The sequence below is a fragment of the Fringilla coelebs genome (assembly GCF_963513975.1).
Source record: "Fringilla coelebs genome assembly, chromosome: 2".
Taxonomy (NCBI): Eukaryota; Metazoa; Chordata; class Aves; order Passeriformes; family Fringillidae; genus Fringilla; species Fringilla coelebs.
Window position 1 is genome coordinate 95,046,749 of NC_140029.1, and position 25,368 is coordinate 95,072,116.

Below are 25,368 nucleotides of genomic sequence, written 5' to 3' on the forward strand. Positions count from 1 at the left end.
ACAACACTTAAATCCAAGACACTAACTCTAAACCCCAAATAAAAGATCACCTGACTATTCCCCAAAGACCTGTACTTTCCTATGAACTTTCTAGACACGGTCAAAAACAAATTTGGAGGTACTAGCAAGGTTAGGATAAAAGTACATTTTAACCTTACATTAGCATATTAAAACAAACATTAAGTATTCTGGCAAAAGCTGTTGGGTTTCTACTGAATAAGAATTTCTTCCCTATTCAAGTACATATAAAACCCTTCTTAGCATCAGGAGAAAGAAAAAGAACACAGCCTCCAGAATAACAACACCCAGTCGAGAGAAGTCTGGATTTTATACAAGACTCCTCTATACTGCAAATGTTCTTCAAACTTACCTGAATAGGGAAAAATAGGGAAATAAAAGTAGAGAAAAATACCAACCCAAACCTACCAAAAAAACCCCAAAAGAACCTAAACAAACATACTAAGATCCCACTTTCAGTGAGATTAAAGCCTCACTAGGGGAGATGAGAACCAAGTTAAATGAGGCTTTTGTTCAGGGCTGTTAACAGCGTAAGGCAGACAAACTTGAGACTTCACATATTCCAAGACAGATTCAGGCAGACTCCCTTATTAACACAGGAACATTTCCTATGGCACACTGAAATGATCTCTCACCTGTAAAAGGTACCAGGTCTGACAAGCCTTTCCATCACAGAAACGTTGAGCCATTTCTTCAGTCCACAAAAGTTCATTAATCATCCCATCTAATCTATAATACACTAGCCACAGCTCTTTGGCTTTAAAAGTAGAGCTGCAAAGACAAAATTTCTCTTTGGAAAAAAAGAAAATATATATTTTACCTTTTTAAATTAAAAGTTACTCTGAATGGAAAAATCCATCCTACCTATGGATAGTTCTTCTGCTAGTATATTTGGTTAACTTTATCTTTTCTTTGTGAATTATTTTTGGATTGTAAACAAGTTACTCCATATCTCCTTCTGAGGTAGGAATTAAGCTTTTCAGGCCTAGCAGCAAAAAGATTGTTCTTTTTCAGACTTGTTCTTCCGGCTTTTCTGAATCCTCTCATTTTCAGTGTCCTTCTTGAAAGCGGGATTGTAGCATTGCAGGAATTACCACAAACATAAATCTGAATCATAGATTGCTTTTAGGCACAGAATCACAGTGAAAGCTCACATCCACATGACTACCAGTCTGTCTTCTCTTTTTGCAGTTACAGGGCACACTTTCCCACTTCTCCTGACACCAAGCACTAGGCTGTACATTGGAAGTGTCAGACTTCTTCAGTTCACCTTGTCACACATAAACAGTCCAGATCCATTCTGCTACAGTGATCTATTTTCACTAACTACTTCTTGACAAAAGTCACCAAAAAAACTGTTTAGGAACAATTTTCAATCTTTGAGTACTCAAAAGCTTTACTAGCAGCGATATACGTTCTTTACTCTCTTGAAGGACAAAAACATTTATTTTGCATGGGGAAAGAACTACTCACAGGACCATGACATCACTTAGGGTGACTTACTGTGCTGTGCACACTATGCTGGGCACTTTGGTTCACTTTTGTTGGTTTTGGGAGGGGTGTTGTGTATGTTTGGGAGTTTTTGGTTGTTGTTGTTTTTTTTGGTTTTAGGAGATACTTGATCACATCTGCTTATCCACACAGTTGTATTTAATTGATAGGTCATGAGACACATATCAACCAATTAAAAAAAAAAAGGAAACAAAGCAACTGTTGCCAGGGTTTGCTCAGCCATTGTATTCCTTAGTAGCCTGCTTTCCAAAAGTTCCCATGCTCTCAAGGAAATGTGAACAAGCTCCTAGTCACAGCGGGAGGGGGAAATGTTTAGGGAGCTACAGCTATTCTCCTTATATTCATGATATGCTTTTTTTCCTTCACCCTTACCTGTGGGAGAGGGGAGTCTCACAAGCACAGGGCCACTGGCAGGCACAGGGCTGTGCACTAAAGCCATTATGCCACACTCCTGTGGCCCAGCCCCCCTCTTCTTTGTGGAAGGTGAAAGAGAAAGGAACTCTTAACATTTCTTAGTGACTGAGCAGAAAAACAACAGCATCTCCTTCAGTGGCACCCAGAAGAACTTTGGTGAAAGTATGTCTTTCTTCTGTTGGAAATACAGTATGTATAATTTAAAGAAAGGGATATTAAAATACAGGTCACTAGCAAATACTCCAGCTACTGTATCTCCCAGGAGTTACTTTGGTTGGAGGTGGGGAAAGTTGCTGTGAATAGGTGAGTGAGGGGTGGTAGTTTTCGTTTTTTAAGCCTATGAGACCCCATAAACAAGACTAAAGACAGAGTCCCTAGTTCTCCCAAAATGAGAGTTACTATTAACTAGTTCTCACATAGGCAGGCACACTGAACGTGTCAGGCAGATTATGATTTACCCCTAACACCAGGAGCTTCCAAAAATCCATGTAGAGAGAAACTCCTCAGAACTATTTCATTATGGAGAGCTGCTGAAATATTGGATACCCACTCAGAAAACATTTGACACCCAGTGTCAAGAAAGTGACTGAGGTGTTTCTGAAAGGAAGACTATTTCCATTTATTTTGTAGACTGGGTACAGCATATCAAAGCACTGTGTCCCACAGGAGTAGCCCAGCTCTCACCCAGTGAGATGGACATCGGTCTCACCCAGCCAGCACTGACCTGGCACATGGTGAAAGCCTGTTTTCCTGAAAAGCAGTTCTGGTCAAATACTGACCAGGGAGAACTGATCACAAGTGTTTCCCCATGTAGAAGATGAACTTGGCTGAGCTGGAATACTGCTCACCAGAAGGCCTGGTCATTTCCCACACCTCACTATCACAGTGTTCTTTCAAGAGCAGGAATGAAGGTCTCATGCTTGAGCTTCACCTATATAAGTATGAATATCAAAACATGGTGAAGCATGGCTTGAAAAATGGCCTCGAAAATCCACAGCTAAAGTTGTTACAATTATGATTTTGACAGACAGGAAAATTTAACATCCTATGAAATACTACACTGCTAACATCAGGTTATATAATTATAACAAAGGTAACGTTTTTGTGAAGAATTTTAAAATCTGGCATCCTTCCCAAGAAAAGTAAAAGACTTAGAGTTGAAAATATAAAGATATTTCTTCAGAGAACTTTGAGTTACATAACCAGTTAGAGATTACATTTTTCATGTTCTTTAAAGAAAAAAAAAAAAAAAGAAAAAAAAATCAAAACACTCAACAAACCAAAACAGTAGAACAGACTGGGAAGAATTTTGTAATAGAGTATTTCAGTTTAGAACGTGTGAGGAACTCTCACAAATTTCTCCTTCAAGGTCACACCAGAATTAGCTTGTTTTCCCATTTCACTGAAATACGGTTCAGCTGAAGGAGCTTGGGAAACAAACTGATAACTTTCTTATCAATTATAAGAAAGCCTCCTGGCATTACTAGTACTATATATTTTTTCCTGAAAAACAAGAGCTTGGATTGAGAATATCCTCTGCTTATTCTGATGCAATGGTTTTGTAGTATTCAGTACTTTCTTTTGTGCAAGTCAGTGTTTTAAAGCATTTTACCAGTGAGGCCAATGTACTTTCATAACAACTCTGATTTGGAGATAAAAATCTCTAGCTTGCCACGTACAGTGCAGAGCAAAGCATATGTTCCATTTCAGAATAAAACTGACTGAGGCATGAAGCTCATGTAAAGTCAGAAGACACACACCCCCTACACATCCTCCTCTAGCTGCCTGCAGCCTGTTCCAAACCATACAAATCCCTCGCCAAAGCCTCTACAGCTCCCCCCTCTCTCACCCACTTGCTCAGAGCTGGTGCTGGCCACCCTCCAGCAGTGTTAGCTAGCGTTCTGCCAGCCTCGGTTTGCATGCCGGTTTGGAACACAGGCTGAAACACCCCAGCCTTGCAGAGCAGGCACGCAAATACTGCAGCCACTGGGCAAAGAAAACTTATGCAGGGGTGACATTTAAGAACTTCCCAGCTCCGATCTAAAACCACCATCACCAAAACTGATTTTGGGAAGCAGACTGCAGTAGCATAAATCACTTCAAGTTCACAGAAGTCCCAAAGGGAATAGTGGAGGAAAAGTCCTATCACCAGGGAAACACCAGCTTGGCAAGAAGTACTTAATGCCTAGCACCTCTCGTCTCTGCATCGCTGAAGGCTACAATCCATGAACCAGCCTGAAGAGTACATCTGCACCTGGCAGCTCAGTATGGAGACAAATCAACTCTCACACAAAACTCAGCCACTGTCCCCTGTTTTAAGTCAGGCTGAGGTTCAGAGCAGGAGCTCAGGACATCAGGGCATGCTTCATGCACACCCAAATTCCCCAAAATGTATACATTACCAGCCAGCCAGAGCTCAGCTCTTCAGAAGCACTTTGAGGCAAGGGATACAGGGGTTCTGCATGCCCAGCAGATCTCTGCCTGCTCTGAGAGGGGAACAGCAACCATGCACCTATTCTGCTTTCTTTGCACTGGCTCTCCCTTTCCACCTGCCTTACCTGTCTGCTACGTTTCCACAACTAACTACATGGAGTCAGCAGCAAAGAGAGAGCCCTCTCCCAGCACAGCCCTACTGAGGAAACTGACAGAAGAAACAGAAAAATGCATGTCAAGGCATTGTCATCACTCGGATTTCAATCTGAAAGTCTGAAAGGAGAAGATAATGGAACAAAAAGAGGCTGTATTTACAGGCATTTTGCAGCCCCGGCTGCTGGCTAGGATAAGTAGCTGTCTCTGTGCAACTAGCTGCGTGGTGGCTTTGGAGGACCTGCAGCTCTGCTGGCAAGATCAGCTACATATGTAAACAGCAGGAACTGGTTTCACCAGAAAAACAAGGTAACTCTTCTGCTTTCCCAAAGCAAAGACAGGATATATAATGGGGAATCTTCCTGTTCTGAAAGGGCAGCAAAATATTGGGAAGTATATCCATACAGAAAAATATTCACTGGCAATTTATTTCCATCAGAAAGACAGTGAGAGGATTCAAAGCGATCTCAGAAAGGCCTTACCAGAGCCTGGGTACCAGTGTGACTCAGCTCTCAAAATAGCATTAGCATAGACTGTTTTAAGTGCATTTCCTGTTTATAAGATAACGCTATCTGCAGCTGACTGAACACCTGAGTGTGGACATTTGCAATTAGCAATGAGGCTGACTATTTCAGTTTCAAATATAATTATTTATATAACTGCCACCAAGCACCTCTGACTTTGGATGAAACACTTTGATTTTAAATATGAAAGTTAAGTAAAAAGTTCAAGAGCATTGGACGCTTCCATGGACAAACATCTTCCTCAATTCTGAATTAGAAATTAAACTGCTTTTAAGAGTCAAGGTGTCCCAGTCTCAGATTTATTCAGCATCCTCATCAACACCTCCCTAGCTGGCAATAACATTTTTTAACCTGGTAGTAAAACTATTCCTATAACGCCCCTGACCAGAAACCACATCTCGTGTTGCCTCCCCAGAACTAGCACAAGTCAAGTTCAAAAGGTTATTAACTGCCAAACTCCTTCTCATTTTAGGGGAAAATTGTGGATCTGCATCTACTTTCTTGACTTCATAAATGCAGCATTGAGCATTCTTTTTGTTCTATTTTAGTAATTTTGTCTACCCCATGAAAATTTAACAAAAAGGAAAAGGGCAAATCAAAATATAACTACAAAGTCCTGTGATACACCAACTTCTAAAACAAACTTAATAGAAATAAACCAAGTGTGTTTAGATGAACTCGGCACTACCTTAACATTTAATTGCACTTGAAGTGAGTTTGTCATCCTCCAGCACAAAGTTACACTCTAGCTCAAGTCAATCTGTCTACTCCCCAGGCTAATTTTGAGTCTTGTAACTATGTTGTCCAGGTTTCGACAGCCAGAAGTGTACTAAGTATTATGATGCAATGGCAATTAAAAGCCCAATCAAGATTATTTCCTTTTGAATGACAAAATACATTCCTTTCCGAACAGCAGTTTCATCTGACTCACATTTGTTTTGATAGCACATGTATGAAACAAGTAGCCAATGGTATTGGTTAAGAACATCTGTTTTTCACCTCATCTTTCACTGCACACTGCCCAAGTAATACAAAAAAATTGCCTGCCTTTAGACTTATTTGATCCATTTAACAGACACAGGGAAACCCCAGATGTTTTCAGGGCGATGAAAAATGCCTTATACAATAAGGAAACTACAAGACATAAGTTCTCAACTCATCTTCCTTACCTGCAACAGAGTCCCACCAAGATTATTTGATGTCAAAGTAGCCAAATTCAGAAGCAAATGAACAGCAGCATTCAGCTGAACATTTCCCTCCCTACCGTGCCAGTAAAATCTGCCTCTCTGTAACTGCACCTCTGATGTACATTTAAGTTTAGTAACAGTGCCCAAACAAGAATCAGGAAAAAAAAATCACGAAGGAAACAATCACCATGGTAGTAATTCCCCTTGGTGCCATTTAGTTTTCAGCAACTCATACAAGGAGACATAAATACTTTCAATCAGGACTACAGTGAAAACCTAAAGGAGCGTATTAAACCACAACACTACATAGATAATAATGCAGCAGTGACTGTGGCCAATTACATAAACTGCTTTGCTATAAATTACTCTGGTCATCTCATTAAGCCTGCAATTAGCCCTGCTGCACTTGAAATTCTATGAGAAGTGGCACTCACCAAGCAATTGCCCCAAAACTTCTCCTGGCTGCTGCTAATGACTTAATATACCACGAAACAATCATATCTTGCACAGTTTTATCTACCTGTCTTCTTTCATCTCCTTATATACACGTGGTTCACCAGTAGCACACCTGAAAAAGACAGTGCTACACCACTACCTGTTTGCAGAAATACAAGCTGTAAACAAACAACTAAGACCAAAAAAAAAAAATTTTTTTTAAATCTTTTTTCCATCTCCTAGAATTGACTTTTAAAGCTCTCATTCTGCATTAGGGACTTCCCTTTCATTAAAAGGATATCACTATTCCAATTTCATGCAGATTTCCTGAACCATGTTGCCTTTCTAATGGTTTTTCTCCCAATGGCTAGAAAAAAATAAGTACATCACAAAAATCTGAAGTATTCTCTTTCTGACTTTTTATACTTAATCTTCAGGTTCTAGACTAATTTACATGTGTAAAGTAATAATTAATGCTACCTATTGCTGCAGCTGGCAAAAGCTTATTTTGACAGGGCACCACTGGCAGTCTTTGCTTAGAACTGGTTGAAATTTTATGTCAACCAGCAGATCTACCTCAGTGCTCAGTCTGGAGCTGCATCAACAGCACTAAAGACATTCCCAGCACAAAAAGGAAGGGAGAAAACCCCTTTAACCTAATCACCCATGTTCAAGGGTTGGTTAGAACTACAGTGTCTTCCTACAAGGTTAAAACACTGCTGCTGTATAATCAGGGCTATCACAGGGCCGAAAAAAGGTACCTGTTTCTGGAGATTCCAGGCAGGTAAACAAACAACATGCCAGTCCTACAACTACAGCCAAAGCTATTTGTCCTGAAGCTAGGGCATTTTAAAAAACCAAACCAAATAAACAAAAGCCCAACCAAGAAAACACCAAAATGCAGCATTAATTAAGCATTAATTAAGCATTAATTAATTAATTCTCTTTGTAGACATACAGCAATTAATTTAACCAATTCTCATCAATCTCAGCAGACTGCTTCATACCAGCAAATAAAAAGGAGGCCAGAAATCCTCCTCCAATGTCAAGAGAATTGATGTATCTCATCCACAACCCAAACATTTGGAGACACAGATAAGAAAAAACAACATACCAAGTATACAACATAATAGAGAGCTACTGTCACAAGGCCTTAAATATCAGCCCCCAAAACAATTACCACTTCAACCAGCCCAGTAAGCCATTCCAAGAGTGGTGTGAGTCTTCAGAGAAAGGTGGGAGGATTCAAACAACTACAGATACAAGAAATATTTCATTTAATCCTACCAGTCTTGGGCGCCAAAGTGCCTAAATTTGTTTCTGTGCTTCAATAAGTTATCTTCCAAATTGTGATATATATCTGCATCCCTCCTTGCACAGGTTTGAGTTATATATGCTTACTGTATTCTTGCCATACATATTGTCACACACTCACAGACGAGTTCTTTCTTGTAGAAACCAGATCCATGCGTGTAAAAATTCAAAATAATTTCTCCACTTGTGCAACCTCAGTTGCTTTCATAATATGAAAAGTAAAAGGCTTATTTTCACTGAATCAATCATTTGCTTCTATTTTCAAACTCCTTCACACTGACCAACTCTTTAAACTGGCATTCAACTTGTACTCCAATCAATTGCCTTTTTAAGCCTTTTTTATTATCTTCTTTTCAACACCTCCTTGACATCTCACATTTTCAAGTTCTTAAAGAAGCCTCCAGATACAAGCAATTTTCTGAGATGCTCATTTGGTTTCCACTCATTCCACCTACCTTTTCATTCCAAGGGAAGGACTTACTTTTTGGGGTTTTTTTTTCATGGGCGTTCTTCTTACTGTAGAGATACATGAACTTTCTTTGACTGTTCATTAATACAAACTAGAGTTCCCAGACACAACACCCTCACTTTTGATGCAAGGATCTTTTTCATTAGCTTGCTCATTCACCTTTACCTTCTTCACTATGGTAGGAAAATACTTAAGGCTTTCACAGGTTTCTTCTTCCAAGGATATTAAACTGAACCGTATTTCAGTATGAAGGGCATAAAAAAGGATAAAAAGGTGAATTCAGAATCCTGAGATAGGGCTTCCAGATATAAAATAATTTCCAATCATCTTTGACTTTCATCATATATTCGCAGTTGCCAAAACTAGGACTATTTAATCAACTGGAGATAAAAGCTTTACAGTTTCCAGTGGAGAGAGAAAGCCCAAGATTGTAAGCAAAGCCCAAGTTTGTAAGCAATCTTTTTTTCTTCTTCCAGTGAGTTTACAGAAGTCCAGCTTTGTCCACCTCCAGGTGGGGGGGGGAAAAAAACCCCAAAAACAAAAACCAAAAAATATCCCACGACACACCATCAAAAATAGCAGTCAGTAATACTATCAGTTTAAGAATTGGTTACAGTAACAGAGAAAACGAATTATTTCTCAAAATTTTCAATAAAGATATCCAAAGTGGGTTTTTTTTTAAGAGATGAGAAAAATTCCAAATAGTAGGATAATCTTCTTCCCTCCCTGATAATTTTTTGGCTTCCCTTTTCTTCTCCCCACTCACCATAGCCAGGAGAGAGACTGTGTCCCAGAGGCTGCCAACCCTAGCCTGCTGCTAATTACATGTGCTCACAGCACCTATTGAGCATTCTTGATACCTGGCCTGACTTCCAGAGGCATGGCACAACTGCCTACTCCCACTCAATCCAAGAAAAATTGAACTTAAACCAGTCAGGCTGTAACATCCACATGTGGTTTCTATCATCAGCAAAAGGAGAGTACATCACCCTCAGAAGAAATGAACCCTTGGAGCAAACCTAAGTTGCTGGAAACATGCAGCCTCTCCAAGCAAATAACCACGGCAACAAAGCTGATCCCTGGATGCTACCAGAGGCTAGTCCTGCTGTTGTAGCAATTCCTCCATTCTACTGACTCAGGAGTGGGAACAAGCATAACAGGTCCCCACCTGCCACAGGACACTAAGATCACCTTTGTCAAATGTTAGTGACACATACTTCACACACTGCAACAGGTTGCCTTCCATGCTGTCACCTACACATTTACTATGACTCAGAATTCAGGAAGATTTAACAATTTGGTTTAATAGTCAGCAGCTGATCATCAACCATGCAAGTTATTGAAACATTTTCTGTCAAGAGCAAGGAGAGATGCCAATGACATAACATTTTAAATAGAATTAATTAATTTTCACCTCAAATTTGTGACTTTCTGGTTCTTGCTGCTTTACAATTCAGTTGCCTTGAGGCTGAGAAAATAAGCACCATGGCTTCCTGCAACCAGACTGGTACAGGCTTTTAAAACTAACCTGTGACAGACGGTAAGGCTACAACATTTCTAGCCACAGCATTATCTTACAAGAGGGAAGTATTTGTGCAATTACGTTGTTTTAACTGCAAGGTCATGTTTGCAGAACCAGATAAACACCAACATCAAACACATACGAAGGTCTTGGAGTATAAATCAGACAGAAGATAATCATTTAATCATAGTGAAAAACACCTCACACAGCAGCTGCCACCACACTGAAGGATCCCACTCTCCTGAAGTTACAGGCACACTTACTACAGGAAGCAGAGTGGCACTGTGAGGACACATAATATCCTGCACTTTGCAGGCTCAAAGCTCTGTCCAAAGAAACTTCAAGCCTTCAGCATGTGTCTCAAACCTAAGAGTGCAAAGCACATCTACATTCTCTATATAGAATACCCTAATAACTTTATTTTAAATCACCAGGCCTATCAAGGAAACACTGAGTTGTTAACTACAGGTGAAACAACCCAACACCAAGACCTGAACAGGTTTATTCCCTGCACAAAATACCACCTGCATAAGTGGTTGTATACAAACCATTGAGCATTAGCTTACACAATCTAATTTGCCACCTAACAAGAACATAGCTGGCAGTTGCAATGTCTGCACAGCATGACCTCCTATCGACTCAAGTACAGACACACAGCTGAGCACAGGCAGGACAGCCCTGGAACACTGTGTCTCTGTAGGGATAGAGAAGAAAATACTGAACACCCCAAGAACTCACTCCAGCAACACAAGCCTATGATCTGCTGGGATTTTATTAGTCCTGTCCCATTTCCACTGGCTCCAGATTACTACTGTATTTTTAAGAGTACACATGCATTTGGAGGGGATATCTCCTATGGCCTGAAATGCAAAAACAAATGTCCTGACCATTAGGACATCTGCTTGTGAAGAGGAGTGATGAAAACATACAAGCTAGATTTATAAACAAGGAGTTGGAAAATCTGATCCCCTGCTTCTGCTCACAGCTCTGCCATGGACTCCTTCTGTCCTTCACCAGCTAGTCAATCTTTCACCTGCTAAACACAATGAGCACTGTGACGACCTCATCAGGAGAGGGACACTGCGGACCAGATGATGTTCTATGAGATGAAGCACACAGATGTACTGAGGACACCTGATACAGAACCTGAGTCAGATTGCCTTCCTCACAGCTCTGGCACTCCATGTCTCCCACAAGATCACCTGTTACCCTGCCTGTGCCTCCATGCACACGTGGTCTCCTTCCCTATCAAACAATAACAATCCATGCACCAAATTAACAGCAGAACATACGCTCCAAGTCTACACACATACACATTCACCTTCTCTCAAGGCATTAAAAAAAAAAAACTACCAAAAAAAAGTACTGAAATAAGCACTTATTATTTATTACACACTCTGCTTTCAGTCAGGCATTTCCCCAGAAAGGAAAAAAAAAAATGCAATTACTATTTTCTGCCTTTTTTATTCACAAAATAAATTTTTACAGAAAACACAGGAAGATTATTTACTCTTGCGGAAAACAAATATGTTTACTTAACAAAAACAAACACTAAGAATGCAATTCACAGCCACCAACCAATACGAGGAATCAGAATTCAGCCCTTACGCTTAAAAAGCAACAGCACATCAAAAATGTATTTCTATAGGCATAAGAAACACTGGCATGGGTTGGCTGGCATGGGTTCATGCCAGGAACTGGGAGACAGGGCTGGGCACAGAAGCCACAAGATCTGTCACTAACTTGATCTGAGACATCAGATAAACAACTTCACCCCCTCTCAGTCTCACCTTACACTTCAGTAAGCCAGTAATGATAAAATTACCTGCCTCACTACATGGGTGGAGAACACTTTAGTAATTCATGACTACAAAGCAACTTGAGAACTGTGGATATAAAGCTTGTACGTATACACACATATGTAAATTGAAATAGGCATGTATTATATTTATAAATTAAAACCAAGTTAGCAGAGAGCTCAATCACATTACCCAAAAACTCCAGTCAGCACTCCAGCTATACTGAGCAGGACCCTGCATTTTCTCTGTGCATGAATTAAGAGTCTCCTCTGAATCAGCAAGTAGCTGGTTAATAAGACCATGATCCACTTCATGAACTTCCTGTGAACAAAGAAGTAAGGTATGTAATCCAGCAGTAGTAGAGAAAGGTGAAACAAGATGGTTAGTCCATTTAACAGCTGTATATAAAATGAAACCTGACATGGTAGTTTCACCAAGGTAAGTGGCATGGAAACACTTCCACTGACAGCTTTTTCATTTGTTTTATTTTGTTCTGCTTAGACTACACTATATTTAATTATATTTTACATTTTTTACCAAAGTATTTTATTTCCAGCACAGTCCCCCCAACCTGCACAGATACTTAGAACTCAAATAATATTAACACAAGACATTGGTGCCTAACATGCAGCACATCTCAGGAACCTGTGAGACCTTTCAGAACTTGAGAAAGGTCATACAGATGTAGCATTTTTACCAGAGGACTGACATATATTATTATAATACTGATACATCAAGTGTTTATACTTAATGTTAGTTACACTATAAAATGCACATAAATACAAACACTTCAGAGAAATAATTTGACTCCTATCACTCACTATTAAGACAATAAGCAGCACTATTTTCTAATTCTGTAGCACTCTCCATTGTTATCAGTATTCTTCGCTTTGGAAGTCAGCTTTACTTTATGAAGGCAAACTGAGCCACAGAATGTCACTTGCGCCATCCCAGCCAGCAAACGGTACAAAACCAGCCCGGGGCCCTAACCAGTGAGCCCGCCTGTACTACCGGATCCGCCGGGCTGAGGTAACGCTGGGTTTCAACTCCAAACCAACTCAGAACCGAGACGGCGTTGGGCCATCCCGCCCAGCGCTGCCGGGGCCCGGGCTGGGGACAGGCTGCGGAGGGGACAGCGGGGCGAGGCAAAGGCACAAACACTCCGGGCTACGTGGTATGAGAGCCGAGCTGCCCCCGAGGGGATTTTCCACGCCAAGACCCGCACTCGCTGCAACCTCCACCAGTTGCTGCTCGCCCACTCCCGCCCACCCAAACGCCGGGGTTCAGCGGCTGTCCAGCAACCCCGCGGCCGCCTCCCCGCTGGCTCTCCCGGGAGCCCAGACCCTCCCTGCGCGGACCCCGCGGGGCGTTCGCCGCCCCCTCATCGGGGCACCCCGAGGGCTGCCCTGTCCCCGGCCCCGCCTCGCCCCAAAAACTTTGCGGAGGTGGGTGGGGACGGCGGAGCTTCCCAGCGCCGGCCGCGGGGCCGCGCCGCCGCCGCCCGTCCGGGGCCCGCCCGTGTGGCTGCCCGGAAAGGGAGCGGGGCTGCCGCCCCCCGCACCTACCTGGGCGGCCCTCCGCTGGCCCGGGGGGGCGGCGGCCGGGGGCACGGAGCCCGCCGGAGGGGCGGGCGGGGAGCGCAGAGCGCGGCGCTTACCATGGAGGGGGGCGAGGGCCGCGCGGCGCCCGCCAGCTGCTTGCGCGGGGCGCACGGCGGGGCCGCGGCCGCCATTTAAAGGGGCCGGCGCCGGCCGCGCCGCCGGGCCGCGGCGGGAGGAGGCTGCCGGGGGCGAGCGGCGCCGCTGCTCCCGAGGAGGGGGAGCCGTCATGGGGGGCGGAGAGCGCTACGGCGCCTCCGGTGCCCTCCTCGTTCGGCCGCGGCAACCCCTCTGCGGCTTCCGCAAGGGTTAACTGGGAAGCCGCCGCGCCGGTGGAAAGTTTAAGGGCTATAGTAGGAGAAAACTCCCGGCTGCGGGGAAGGGACGGGGGGGGGCGACGTTCGCTGCCTCTTGCCCGAGGGAAAGCCCCGCGCCCGCCGGCCTCCGTGAGCGCAGCCGGTTAAACAGCGCCCGGGCAGCGAAACGGCTCCCAAATCCTGGGTCCGTGGGATTCGACGGGAAACGCTGCCGAGAGGCCGCTCCGGGGTACTCCTAGGGGGAGAGGGGGAAAGGCTAGCTGCGGGCCGAGCGGAGGATGAGGTGACAAAGGAAGTCAGTGAGGGGGCTTTCATCCCAGGAACCCCTGGGTCTCATTTCTGAAGCTGCTGAGCAGCGCCGAGTGGTTTCTGCCCCAAGCTCTGAGCACCTGGAGGGCTCCTCGAATCAGGGGACCCAACCAGAGTGGCCACGGCTTGAAGGTTTGCACCCTCAGCTCTCCTCACAGGAGAAGAAAGAGCCCTATGAGGTGCAAAGAAGTCACATTGCTAGGTAGTTGGCGGATGGATGGATGGATGGATGGATGGATGGATGGATGGATGGATGGATGGATGGATGGATGGCTAAAGCAGCCTGTTGTGTCAATGCTACTTCCTTCTCTTGTCCTCTGTCTCTCTGCCTCTTCCCCGGGAAATGTGTGGAGGCTCCTTTTGGACATCTCAGGGCGCTGTGATACCTGCTCACTGCTACATTAGAAAAAGTGCCTGACGTCCCTGTGGGTGACACCCCATCCCAGCTGTTGGCCCAGACAGGCCAGCGTTAATGCAAGCAACCTCAAGTCTCCAAAATTTACTAGAGAGCTTAAAAAAGAATATGTGGTTTGTTTCACTTTTTTTCCTTGCTTTCTTGATTTGCACCTGAAACCTGAATTTTGGGGGCTTTTTTCAACAACACTCAAGCTTTATTTTTCTTTTTGTCCAAAATCTGAATCGTACTGGGTTATTCAAGTGGGAGAAGCTTCATGTTCAGCTACTGGCTGCCAGCAGCACTAACCAAACTCTTTGTATTCCCTCAGTTAAAAGCTGACTGACCTGGCACATGACCTACTTAATGGAGGATTCACAAGAGAATTGCTAGTTCCAGATGACATGAACATAAATAGCATTTGCAGGAGTAATGGTGGTATGTCCATGGCAACACCAAATACTTGGTGTTGAAGCACACCAAGTTCTTGGGTTTAAATCAGGCAGTGTTTGGGTTGCCTTTGGTTCAGATCCGTCTTTGCACGCGACTCCTCTGACGCACAGTCACAATCAGCACTCTAAACCACTCACTCAGTCCAAAATCCTCTTGATCTGCCAGGTGCCTTCGACTCTACTGGTTATTCCCTCATCAAACTCTTCATTGTTTTTGACTCACTCCTCTGATTTTTCCTTTCACAGATATTTTGGCTTTGCTCACTAACACTTTGGCAGTACTTCCTTCAGAAGACCCTCACAAACTTTCATCTTCCTTTTGAAGTGCTCTGTTGCTTTGTACTTGGTCCCAGTTCCCTTCCTAATATGATTCCTGCCTGGTAATCACCGGCCTTCCCACTCTCCCAAGCCGTTTCAGAGAAGTATTTGTCTCCTAGATTCTTTTAACCATACTCCCTCTAGCCCATCCTGCTTTTGCTGTTGCCACTGCTTTGGGATCTGCACACCAAAGCCAAAGTGACAACTGGTGACTCCAGGAATGGGCTGTTCTTCTTGACATTGTTTGGTCAGCCAAGTTTTGTGAATCAGTTATGGGTTCTTTGTGCTTTCAAATGCAAAGAAAAGCAGAAATACTCATGCCTCTCTCAGCTACATTGTGCTTTAAGAGTTATGGAATTGAGTCTTTACTGGATACTCAAACACAATTCCATTACCTGGAGAGTTTTGAAGATATGAAAGATCATTAGATAAAGTATGCCATAATCCCTAATCCTCCAGTTGAGGGAAGAGGTGTCAGCCAAATAGTGACAGTAGCTCATGCTTGGTACAGGTATAGCGCGGCTGGCAGGGCTGGGTGGTACAGGTGAGGCTTGGAGGTGCTGCAGCTCCTCTCACAGGGTCCTGCTCTGTGTGGGCCTTCTATAAACACAGTCTAATTCAGAGCACACCTGCTGGTTTTGCAGAGAGGCCGCCCTCTCCAGCAGTTTTCCCCTCCACCCAAGTTGCATAGAAAGCTCTACTTAAATATAAGTAGAGTTTAAGTAGTCAACTTTTGATGAAAAAGAATTTGTTCTGCACTAAAAAAACACTTTGGGGAATACACTTAACCTGTAAACACCATGTGCATATAGCCACAAAGATACTGAGTTCCTGAAGTTTCCTTTTGTGGTGCATTAGGGTGATAGTGTGGTGCATTAGATTCTGGCTGTTCATTAAGCCAGTGCTCTTTGTGTTCTCACCATTACTAGGGAGGGGTTCAGCAGAAGAGAGGTCTCCTTTGGAGTATCTGGATATTCTCTACCCAGCCCAAAGTTGTGGTTTATACAAGCCAAAAGCAAAAAGCAGTGAATTATCTTCCCTCTGCTCTCAGAGCATTTTCAACATGTTCTCAGAGAAAGATCAGAACAGCCGCTGGGGAAATAATTGTTGTCACTTGCACTGTGGCTCTCATCCAGGAGCAGGCAGAGCACTGTGAGCTCAAAGCTGTGGTAACTTTAGTAAGTGTGACATTCACTAGTTAGAATGTGAGGTCCTGTTGCTATAATACACACATATTTTTTACCCATACTACCAGAGGGAGAGATGGTGAGGCCATGTACTTCAGCAACCATGAGCCAGCACATTGGGAAACTCTATAGATCTGCAGTATCTTCATTCATCTTCTACTTGGTGGTGGGTGAGTACTAAACCACCTTCCTTAATTAGAAGAAATAGGTTGTTCTTGGAAGCTTGGCTTGAGAAGTTCTCTTTATTTTCAGAATGCAACTTTCAACTGAGAGCTTCCTCAGGGTGCAGGGAAATTGTATCAGTTGTGCATTGCATTAAAACATACTTTTCTCTTTCGATACATTCCTGTTTATCTAGTATAAATGTTCAGAAATAGTGTATTTGCCTGTCTTTTCCAAGATGTGTCTCAGCATTCCTAGAAACTTCATTTCTATTTTGTTTATCTGATATATTAGCCACCAGTTATTGTCACAAGGTAGCTATTCATATCTGTTTGTGAGAGCCAACCTCAGGCCAGGGCAAAAGTCATGTAAATTAAAAGCAGCAATGTGCAGTCATTGATCACTTAATCATAGATGTCTGAGAGCCAGATACAGTTTGTAAAGCACCTTCATGGCACAGCACCGTGTGAGTGTGAAGCTGAGATCTAAAGCAAACAAAACCATCTGAAAGATAGTAATTTCATCAACAGAGGGGTTTTTTTGTGGGTTGGAAATTGAGCCCTATTTGCCCTCAACCCTTCCTCCAACTACTGAGTGTGAATGTAGGAGAGGAGTCTAAACTAGAAAGGTAGAATTCTGCACTGACCTCCACACACCGTTGTGGTTCCCCCATGCTGCTGGCAGCTGGCAGAAGAAGCTTGCAGGGCTGCTCAGATTTACTGCAGAAACCAAAGACTTAAATGAGGCTCCAGGACAGGAAGAGAGTGCAGCTGTATTTTATTCTTTCCTTTTGTCACCCCAGCTCCTCTAGCCTGCATTGTGTATTTCTCACTTACAGGTATGATATGGCTGTACAGGGAAGTATTAATGTGCAGGTTACATAAAGGGGAGGCTGAGGGCTTTAGTAGGTGCCCTGTTGGTACTGCCAAATGCAGAGCACATTGCCCCATTGCAGGGAGTCCCTGAGAGCTTTCTGTCCTTGTGGCTGAAAACTGGATGTGAACTGACTTAATGACAATGACCTATTAGATCATCTAATCGTTTGTCCAGGTCCAGACAAGATCATCCGTGCTGCTTTTCTCTGTACCCCTGTACCCTGTCTAGCTCAAGTGCTTTCACCACAAAGCCTTGCATTCCTCTCCATGGGCTTGAGCCCCACCACCCCCATGACAAGGGAGCTACACATCACTCTGCTAACGAAGCAATTGACTTTAAAAGAGCTTTGAAGCAGAGTCAGCAAAGCATTTGGCATGGTGTACTGCCAGATGCCAAAACGATAAGGGCATTGTGTAACTGAATACCAGTGAACTAATATGTTCCAGTTTTGCAGCCTTAAAAAAGAAAAAGAAAGAAAAGAAAGAGGGAAAAAATAGATGCAGCGCTGTGACCTTCTCAGTGAAACCCCCCAAAGAGAGCTGGGATGAAACAAGACAGCCTACTCCTTTCCTGTTTTAATTTTCCTATTTAAGTTACATGATTTGTATTGAATAAAATATGTGGAAATAAAACAGATGACAATTATTATATCATGACTATTGTTTCATGGTAGGAGAGGCTTATAAAACTCACGATGAACAGAGGCAACATCAAAGCACATTGTTCCTACTCAGCTACATTCTTTTTGCCACTAAGTGTCTATGTAAAAAGTACACCTTTTGCATCGTTAAAAGAAATAAAAATTACAGTTGTGTTACAGGGGTGCATATGGCAAGACTGGAATATTTGTAGCAGAGAAGAAATTTTGTGGCCATTCCTTGAAAACAAGGTAGCAGTAGCACACACTAGCTAAAGCAGCAGTTATCCAGTGGAGAAAATTATTAATAAACTGAGATTTTAAAAGAGTACTCATTATGAAACTGCTCAAATTCACTCTAATAAATAACCAAATAGATCACTTCAGAATGCTTTATGCACAAAACCTGTAATATGTCAAGCTTTGTCAGTTATTTCAATTATACTTTATATTTCCTCAACGTATCTTGTCAAGATATTTCAACTTTTATGACTACTGCCTCAATACACTTATCTAACTGGACAGGGAAGATCTGGACCTCAGATTTGCCCAAGAAGCTCCAGTGGGCTCATTGGTAAGATTAAGTATGAACAGAAGGATAATATCTCGCCTGGTACCTTTAATAAGAACTACTAATTTTAGGAGACCGGATTAAAAAGTATGTTTGGGTACCTAATTCTCAGGCATCCAATTCCTATGGGTTGGTGCTCCAGTTCTAAGTTCTAAAATTTTCACTTTGAGGTAAAAGCACCAAGCGCCAAACAGCTCATAAGGTGTTTCACGTGCTCTGTTGTTGCCTAGTTTCACAGCCAGTTTATAGTTCCTGTATTTTTGCACCCATGAATTCTCTCTTGTTTCATAGTTAAACTCTCTATACCCCACCCTTTTGTAAGGTTCCCAGAACAACAGGGCCGTGCTAACTGACAGAAATCTTCCACTCTCATATGAGTCATAAATAATAGTAACTGTGAATACAACTGTGATTTCCATGTGCAAGCATGCCTGGAGGAGCTGTTCAAGTAACTCTCAAGCTGATCATAAAGGGGTTTGGTTTTCCATTGCCTCGAGACATTTGTCCCTGAGCAGAGAGTGTCTATTGTCATTGTGATGCTTTGCTAGACCCACACAATAGTGTTTCACACTCTGTGGATGGTAATGAAAGACTCAAGACAACAGAAAATCAGGACCTTCACTCTAGAAGTGTCTGCAGTCCTTGAGAGGACACCAACTCGCTCAAAGGGAGACTATTTCACTTGAAGAAAATAAAACCAGAGAGCCTTTTCCAAAAATTGGTCCAAACTCTTTCCTGGCAAAAGCTTATTTTTGGGTTTGCTTTTCCCTCTTTTTGAGACAGCAACTATTCCTCTCACTTTCTGTGCCCAGGCTTGCTTCCAGAAATGAGATCCACTCTCACTACTCTTAGCTCAAGGATATGATACTATGATTAGCACCTGAGTATGAGAAGGCAGGTTGAAATGTCTGCTACAGACATGTTCATGTTTTTCTAACAAAAGTTAGCTGGAGACAGTCCCTTCACAGAGAATAGCTGTCCCCCTCAGCTTTAGTATGAGCATAAGCCTGATGTTCTGTCCCCCAGACTGGGATCTGTTAGGGGTTCAGTCTCTGATAATGGAGAGTCTTCCCACGATTTCAAGATTTCTTGTCCTGTAACTGAAAGTGCATGACAAAAATTCTAAGAACCACATTAGGTTTTGGGATGCAGGCAGTTGCATTAGATGCACACTTATTCACTGTACTTTCCAAAATAGAACTGCCAGTGTATAACTGTACATGCATTTTTTTGCTTTGCCTCAAAAGCATTTGAGGCAGGAACATCAGGCCCTGAGACTTTTCAGGGTAGGAAGAAGAGGATAGTGTTGCAGATGGAAATGGGGCTGACTGAACTCTAAATTTCAACTAAAGCCATTAGATGATGGCATTAGTCTTCCTTTCTCTAGTATGGCAGTAGAAAGGAGCTGATATTCAGGAAAAGGCCTGTCTGTATACAAGAAGGAAGCAGGAATCTAAGCAGAAACTAGGAAGAAAATCCCTATCATCATAACAATGACTGCCCTCACGTGCTAATTCCAGAAGCCATTCTTTGTGTTGGTTAGAGGTCAGGAGCAGCAGGGACATTTATAATTGTATCACCCTCAGCTGTCCTCTTCTCTCTCTTTCCTGGTACAGATGTAGGAGTTACCGGTGGAGGTACAGACAAAGGAAATGCAGCAGCTGTGATTCATGTGACAGCACAGCCTTTGTTGTTGACACCTGAGCCTTGGAACCTTTTGGTGTCTCAAACACCAGCCAAGGAGAAAGCCAAAGAGGGTGAAACTGTGGTCTTGAACTGTCATCTTAACAGTCCACAGCATCCCTCCTTGACCGACCTGATGGTGAAATGGTACAAAGAAGATGAAAAGGGGCAGATGGACCTGCTAGAAAAGAATGTGACCATCTTGCCAAATAACTCCAGGATCTTCATGAGTGGAGACTTGTCCCAAGGGGATGTTTCCCTGATTATCCTCAATGTGACAACCAGTGACCATGGTATTTATTTCTGTGAGGTTACACTTCCGGATGGGAAGGTGGTGATCGGAGATGGCACAAAGCTCAGGATCAGAAAGGCTCTGGGTAATACTTGGAGTTATTTACTTTTTCCTCCTTGTTTTTCCTCCAAAGCTGGTCTGCACACTGGTAGAAAGAGAGAAGTTGGCCTGTTTGGCCTCTGCAGTAAGGGCTGGTGTCATGGAGTGTAATTGCTCTATAGCATTTCTCATTATTTTTGTAAGGCCAGCTAAAATTCGTTAACCTGTCTCTATAAACAATCACAGGTATTATTATAAGGAGGAACATTTACACCACAAAAAGAAGGAATAATGTTATCCATAAAAATAAAGTCACTGCAAAGAATGGAGCAGTCAGACAAGTTCCCCTTGTACTCACAGCTCTGACAGAGCCCCCATGAGTGACAGGTGACAAGGTGCCATCTCAAGGAACAGCTCTAGACCTCTTTTTTTTGGACGTTATTTCTCTCCAACCCACTAACTTGCATAGTCATTCCTTAACTCTGAATGACATAAGTAATCCCACGATAATCACGAGGATCATAGATAATATCATCGTTATATAATTTCTGATTAACTTCATTCACATTAAAGTAGCATTAGAAGTGCCATGCTATGTTTTCTTAGCCCCACAGATACACACTAGGCATATTAAGTAAAGAGGTAACTTCCTATGTCTGTAGCAGCTGGAAATGTCAAACTTTCCTTTTATGTAGGCTAAACAGATTCCAGACCCAAAAAGTCAACACATTAGAAGGGTTATTATCTTATTATCTAATTAACAAAAATGCATCTTTCTGTGTCAAGAGTAAATTATGCAAGTGCCATTTTCCTCTTTTTCATCACCAAAGCTTCTATCTCACCAAGATTCACTAAGCCTTTGGCCTCTTGAGCCTGATTTACTAATTTTTATAACACTACTCAGTTTCAACTGTAACACTAAAGCAAGCAAACTGTGCCCCTTTGCAAGGGCTTTGGTCATGTGTCTAATGAGGTCTCCTGTTGGCTTGATCTCATAGTCTCAGTAGCACAGGATACTCTTGAAAAGTCTGCACTCTGGCCAGCATAATTGCCTTTCTGTGTTCCTGAGATGATGAAATGCATAATTTCAACACTATGCCATCTCTGTCATGCGACAGTCCCAAGAGCAACCAGTCAAAGAAAGGACTTCAATGGAGCTCTCTGCTCTCTGGTGCTGTCTCCCTTGGAAGTAGAAAGCAGGGCCAATGGTTTTCCTGAAGTTGTCAGAAAAATTTTTTCCTTTCAAAAATAAATTATGCAGGCCTGAGTCCCATTAACTCAAGCAGCAGCTTCTTTTAGCATCCCAGTGTCTGGCCTCTGAGGGAGATTTCTGGGGTGATGGGGCTGCCCTGTTAGTAAAGCACCAGATAGCATAGCAGCTTAGGAATGCTGCTTAGGAGTTCCTACATAGGAATGAAAAAAATCAGTAGCTCTGTAGTGCAAGTCACTCTTCCGTGCAGAAGGGATTTCATGTCTGACAAGACATCTGCGTTGTCATCGTAAGCAGCTTCCTCTGCAACCACCGCAGAAAAGATGCTGGCTGCATTGCATATACTTGTCTGGAAAACATTTTACATCTCTCTCTGCCTTCCTTTCTTTCCCAGGCTTGTTTGGTATAGAAGAATCCATTGGAACAATCATTGGTGTTGTGGCAGCTGGTATTGGAGGCATAGTGGTTCTGATCATTGTTTTAACCCCACAGTTGAGGAAGTGCATCCTCTGCATGAGACAGGAGTCTCACCAAAGGTACCTGTGTTTTAACTGAAAGACAAATTAGACATTTACTTTCCTCTGGTCAGATGTAATTTTCTGGTTCAGAAAATAAGCAGTGTGAAGGAAACTCTAACAGAGGTGATTCTATGTTCCATCACTTTTTCAAATAGTTTTTTGTTTAAGTTGGGTAGAGCTTTACCAATGGGCCTAATGAGTTACCTATAAAAATAATAATATGATCTTTAATTGCCACTTTGGACTAAGAGTTTTTCAATGAGATGCTACAACTTCTTTCAACAAAGACCAAGGACTCATTCAGTTCTTTTATGTTTATACTGAAGGATGGTTCTTCCTCCTGCCAATTTTGGGCTTACATCTGTATTCTTGCAATGCTTGTGTACAGAAAGCCTATGATGGCTTAGGTGTGTGATGTGTGGTTTCTAAAGCCTTTCTTAAAGATCTGTCTTCTGTTAGATCAGCTGATAATGTTGGGAAAACCAGACATTTTCACCACACGTGAGCCAAAGATATGCCCCAATAAGAGGCTGATGTACCCAAAAGCTCGCCTGCTTTTTTCTGTTCTGTCAACTGGTCTAATTTGAGGAGACTGTCACTGCCTTTTGAAAAAAGTTTAGTTCCCATTTTGAGCAATGCAAGATGTGGTATGCGTTTCAGAGCGAGCTCAGCTGACTTTTTGCATTCATTGAGGAGACCTTTGATTTGCACCTCTTCTCCTGGCACTCAAAAATCTTGCTCAGCCTGATGAAAAAATCCCCCCCCCGAAGGGCTGGAGGCAGGGCTGCTCCTGCAGTTCACTGGAGCGCTGCCGCCACCTGATGGACAGCGTAGTGGGGACAGGGACACGCCGGAAGCTCTGCCGCTCTCTCCGGGGAGGATCTTCCAGCCCTCGCTGGGAAGCGCACTCCCTGCCATAGGTTGATGCTGCCAACACAGCATCATCCCTCTGCGAATGCTCTACATTAAGAGTTCACAACTTCTTCTTTTGCCAGAAAGCCCCGGAAAAGTTTATTGTGTTTTCCTGACTCTGTTGCTCACTCATTCTCTCTCCTTTCCTTCTTGTCAGCATAGTTTGAGGTACAGCATTACAGGAGTCGCTGGGATATGCAAAACCTACAGGTGGAACAACTTCTGATACCCCATAAGCCAAAAAATGGAGTTCTGGACGGAATAAAAGCCTTTGCCTCTACATGTTGACTTTGGTATTTTTCTTTCTGTTAGCAAGCTTCTTTTTCCTGCAGCTTTGTCAGCCACAGTGGCATATTTACCATCCTCCTGCAGTGAGAAGCAAAGCAGCTTTTTGTGAAGTAATTCATATTATCACCTGAAAAAACTCCACTTAGTTTGGCCACATATCTCTGAATTTAGACTCTGATGAGGCACCCTGGTCTCTCTGTGCCATTAGTTCCTATTTTAAAGGTGCAGTTCAAAGTTTGTCAGCTGAGTTTCAGCAGACAGAAGGAATCCAGACTACCCAGGTGCTCCAGGTGCCCATGTAGTGCTAGCCCCTACCTGAGAAAATCAAAAGCATTGCTTCTGGGGATGCAGGAGTGGCTCCCACCTGTCTGCGCATCCTACCAAAGAAGCTCTTCTCCTGGTGGCTTGTCCAGCCTAAACACTTGTGACAAAGATGCAAAGAGGGCCCACTGGTACATAGCGACTTCTGGCTGAAAGAATGGGATTTTGGTTTCTCCTGTCAGAAGGCAATGTAGCATTTGAATATAAGCCTCTAATACTCTTTTAAAAAAGAAGGAGAGATGAAGGATTTGCTTGACATGACTGATGTTCTCCACAGCTGTTTCTTGATGTGACAACAATTGATTCTGAGGCAGTCAGTGACTGTGGGACATGCCAATATAGGAGACTGTGGTAGTCACGTCTCCTTTGAACAGAGAGAGGCTTAATTCTCTCCCAGGATTTTCCTGAGAAGCTGTGAGAAAGCTCGGAGAAAGCAATTCTTATCTTCACTTGCTGCACCTGTTGTGCACATGTGGAGTGTGTTATGGAGATTGCTTACCAAAGAGTGATTTCCCAATTGCACTCTGGTGGTGGTGTTTTGGTTCATTGACCCATTGGATCCACTTGTGTATCGGACTGTCCGGCAAGGGTGATGGGTTTTTCTAGTATAGTATAGTATAGTATAGTATAGTATAGTATAGTATAGTATAGTATAGTATAGTATAGTATAGTATAGTATAGTATAGTATAGTATAGTATAGTATAGTATAGTATAGTATAGTGTACCTCAATAAAGCATTTGTTCAGCCTTCTGCAATCATGGAATCAATGCACATTATTCCCACCTTGGGTCCGCCACTGCTACTATAGGAGACCATCTTCTACAGGTATCAGAGAGGAGTGTATCAGCTCTGAAGCCTGTGGAGCAGTGAGTATATTCTTTTGCAAAGTGTGGGTATGCCTCTAGTAAGCAGAAGTCAGAAATCCTTGCTGACCTTGCAACTTCAATAGCCCAGTGTCATTCTGCTTACCCTTGAACACAGCTCAGAATTGTCTCTGGTGCTGTGACGCAGGAGCACAAGTGATAAGACAACTGGGTTCTGAGCAACCTGGTCTGGTTAAAGGTGTCCCTGCTCATTGCACAGGGATTGAAACTAAACAATCTTTAAAGGCTCCTTCCAACCCAAACTACCCTATGAGTCTATGATTTAAAAAAAAAAACAAAACAAAACAAAACAAAACAAAAAAAAAAAAACCCAAAAAAAACCCCAAAAAGTGCCATTTGGTGACAGGAGATATGTTGCCACTGCACCACAGACCAAACCCTCTGTTTCTGCAAAAGCAGATCTTGATCATGATTAGAGCAGGATCTTCCCTTTGCTTCATCATTTAAGTTACCTGTCACAGAATGACAGGCTGGGTAAGGTTGGAAGGGGGCACAGTGGATCATCTGCTCCAACCTCCCTGCTCAAACAGGGTCATCCCAGAGCACATGGCACAGGAGTGTGTCCAGACAGGTCTGGAATATCTCCAGTGAGGGAGACTCCACAACCTCTCTGAGCAA

At 43.0% G+C, this 25,368-nt stretch overlaps 2 protein-coding genes across 2 annotated transcripts in view; one reads left to right on the forward strand and one right to left on the reverse strand.

Annotated features, from left to right (window-relative positions):
* Nucleotides 1-13,602, reverse strand: part of GRAMD1C (GRAM domain containing 1C) — a 51,353-nt gene extending 37,751 nt beyond the window's left edge. The window contains 3 exon segments of the mRNA XM_084227193.1: nucleotides 11,973-12,101; nucleotides 13,346-13,377; nucleotides 13,380-13,602. Coding sequence (XP_084083319.1) covers nucleotides 11,973-12,101; nucleotides 13,346-13,377; nucleotides 13,380-13,512 — 294 coding nt within the window. The 5' untranslated portion in view covers nucleotides 13,513-13,602.
* A 2,821-nt stretch (nucleotides 13,603-16,423) lies between these two features.
* LOC311165060 (uncharacterized protein) lies at nucleotides 16,424-23,513 on the forward strand. The gene is made up of 4 exons (XM_084224790.1): nucleotides 16,424-16,525; nucleotides 20,218-20,661; nucleotides 22,220-22,361; nucleotides 23,413-23,513. The coding sequence occupies exons 1-4, from the start codon at nucleotides 16,432-16,434 to the stop codon at nucleotides 23,420-23,422; spliced, it is 690 nt and encodes a 229-aa protein (XP_084080916.1). The 5' UTR covers nucleotides 16,424-16,431; the 3' UTR covers nucleotides 23,423-23,513.
* Nucleotides 23,514-25,368: the final 1,855 nt, after the last annotated feature.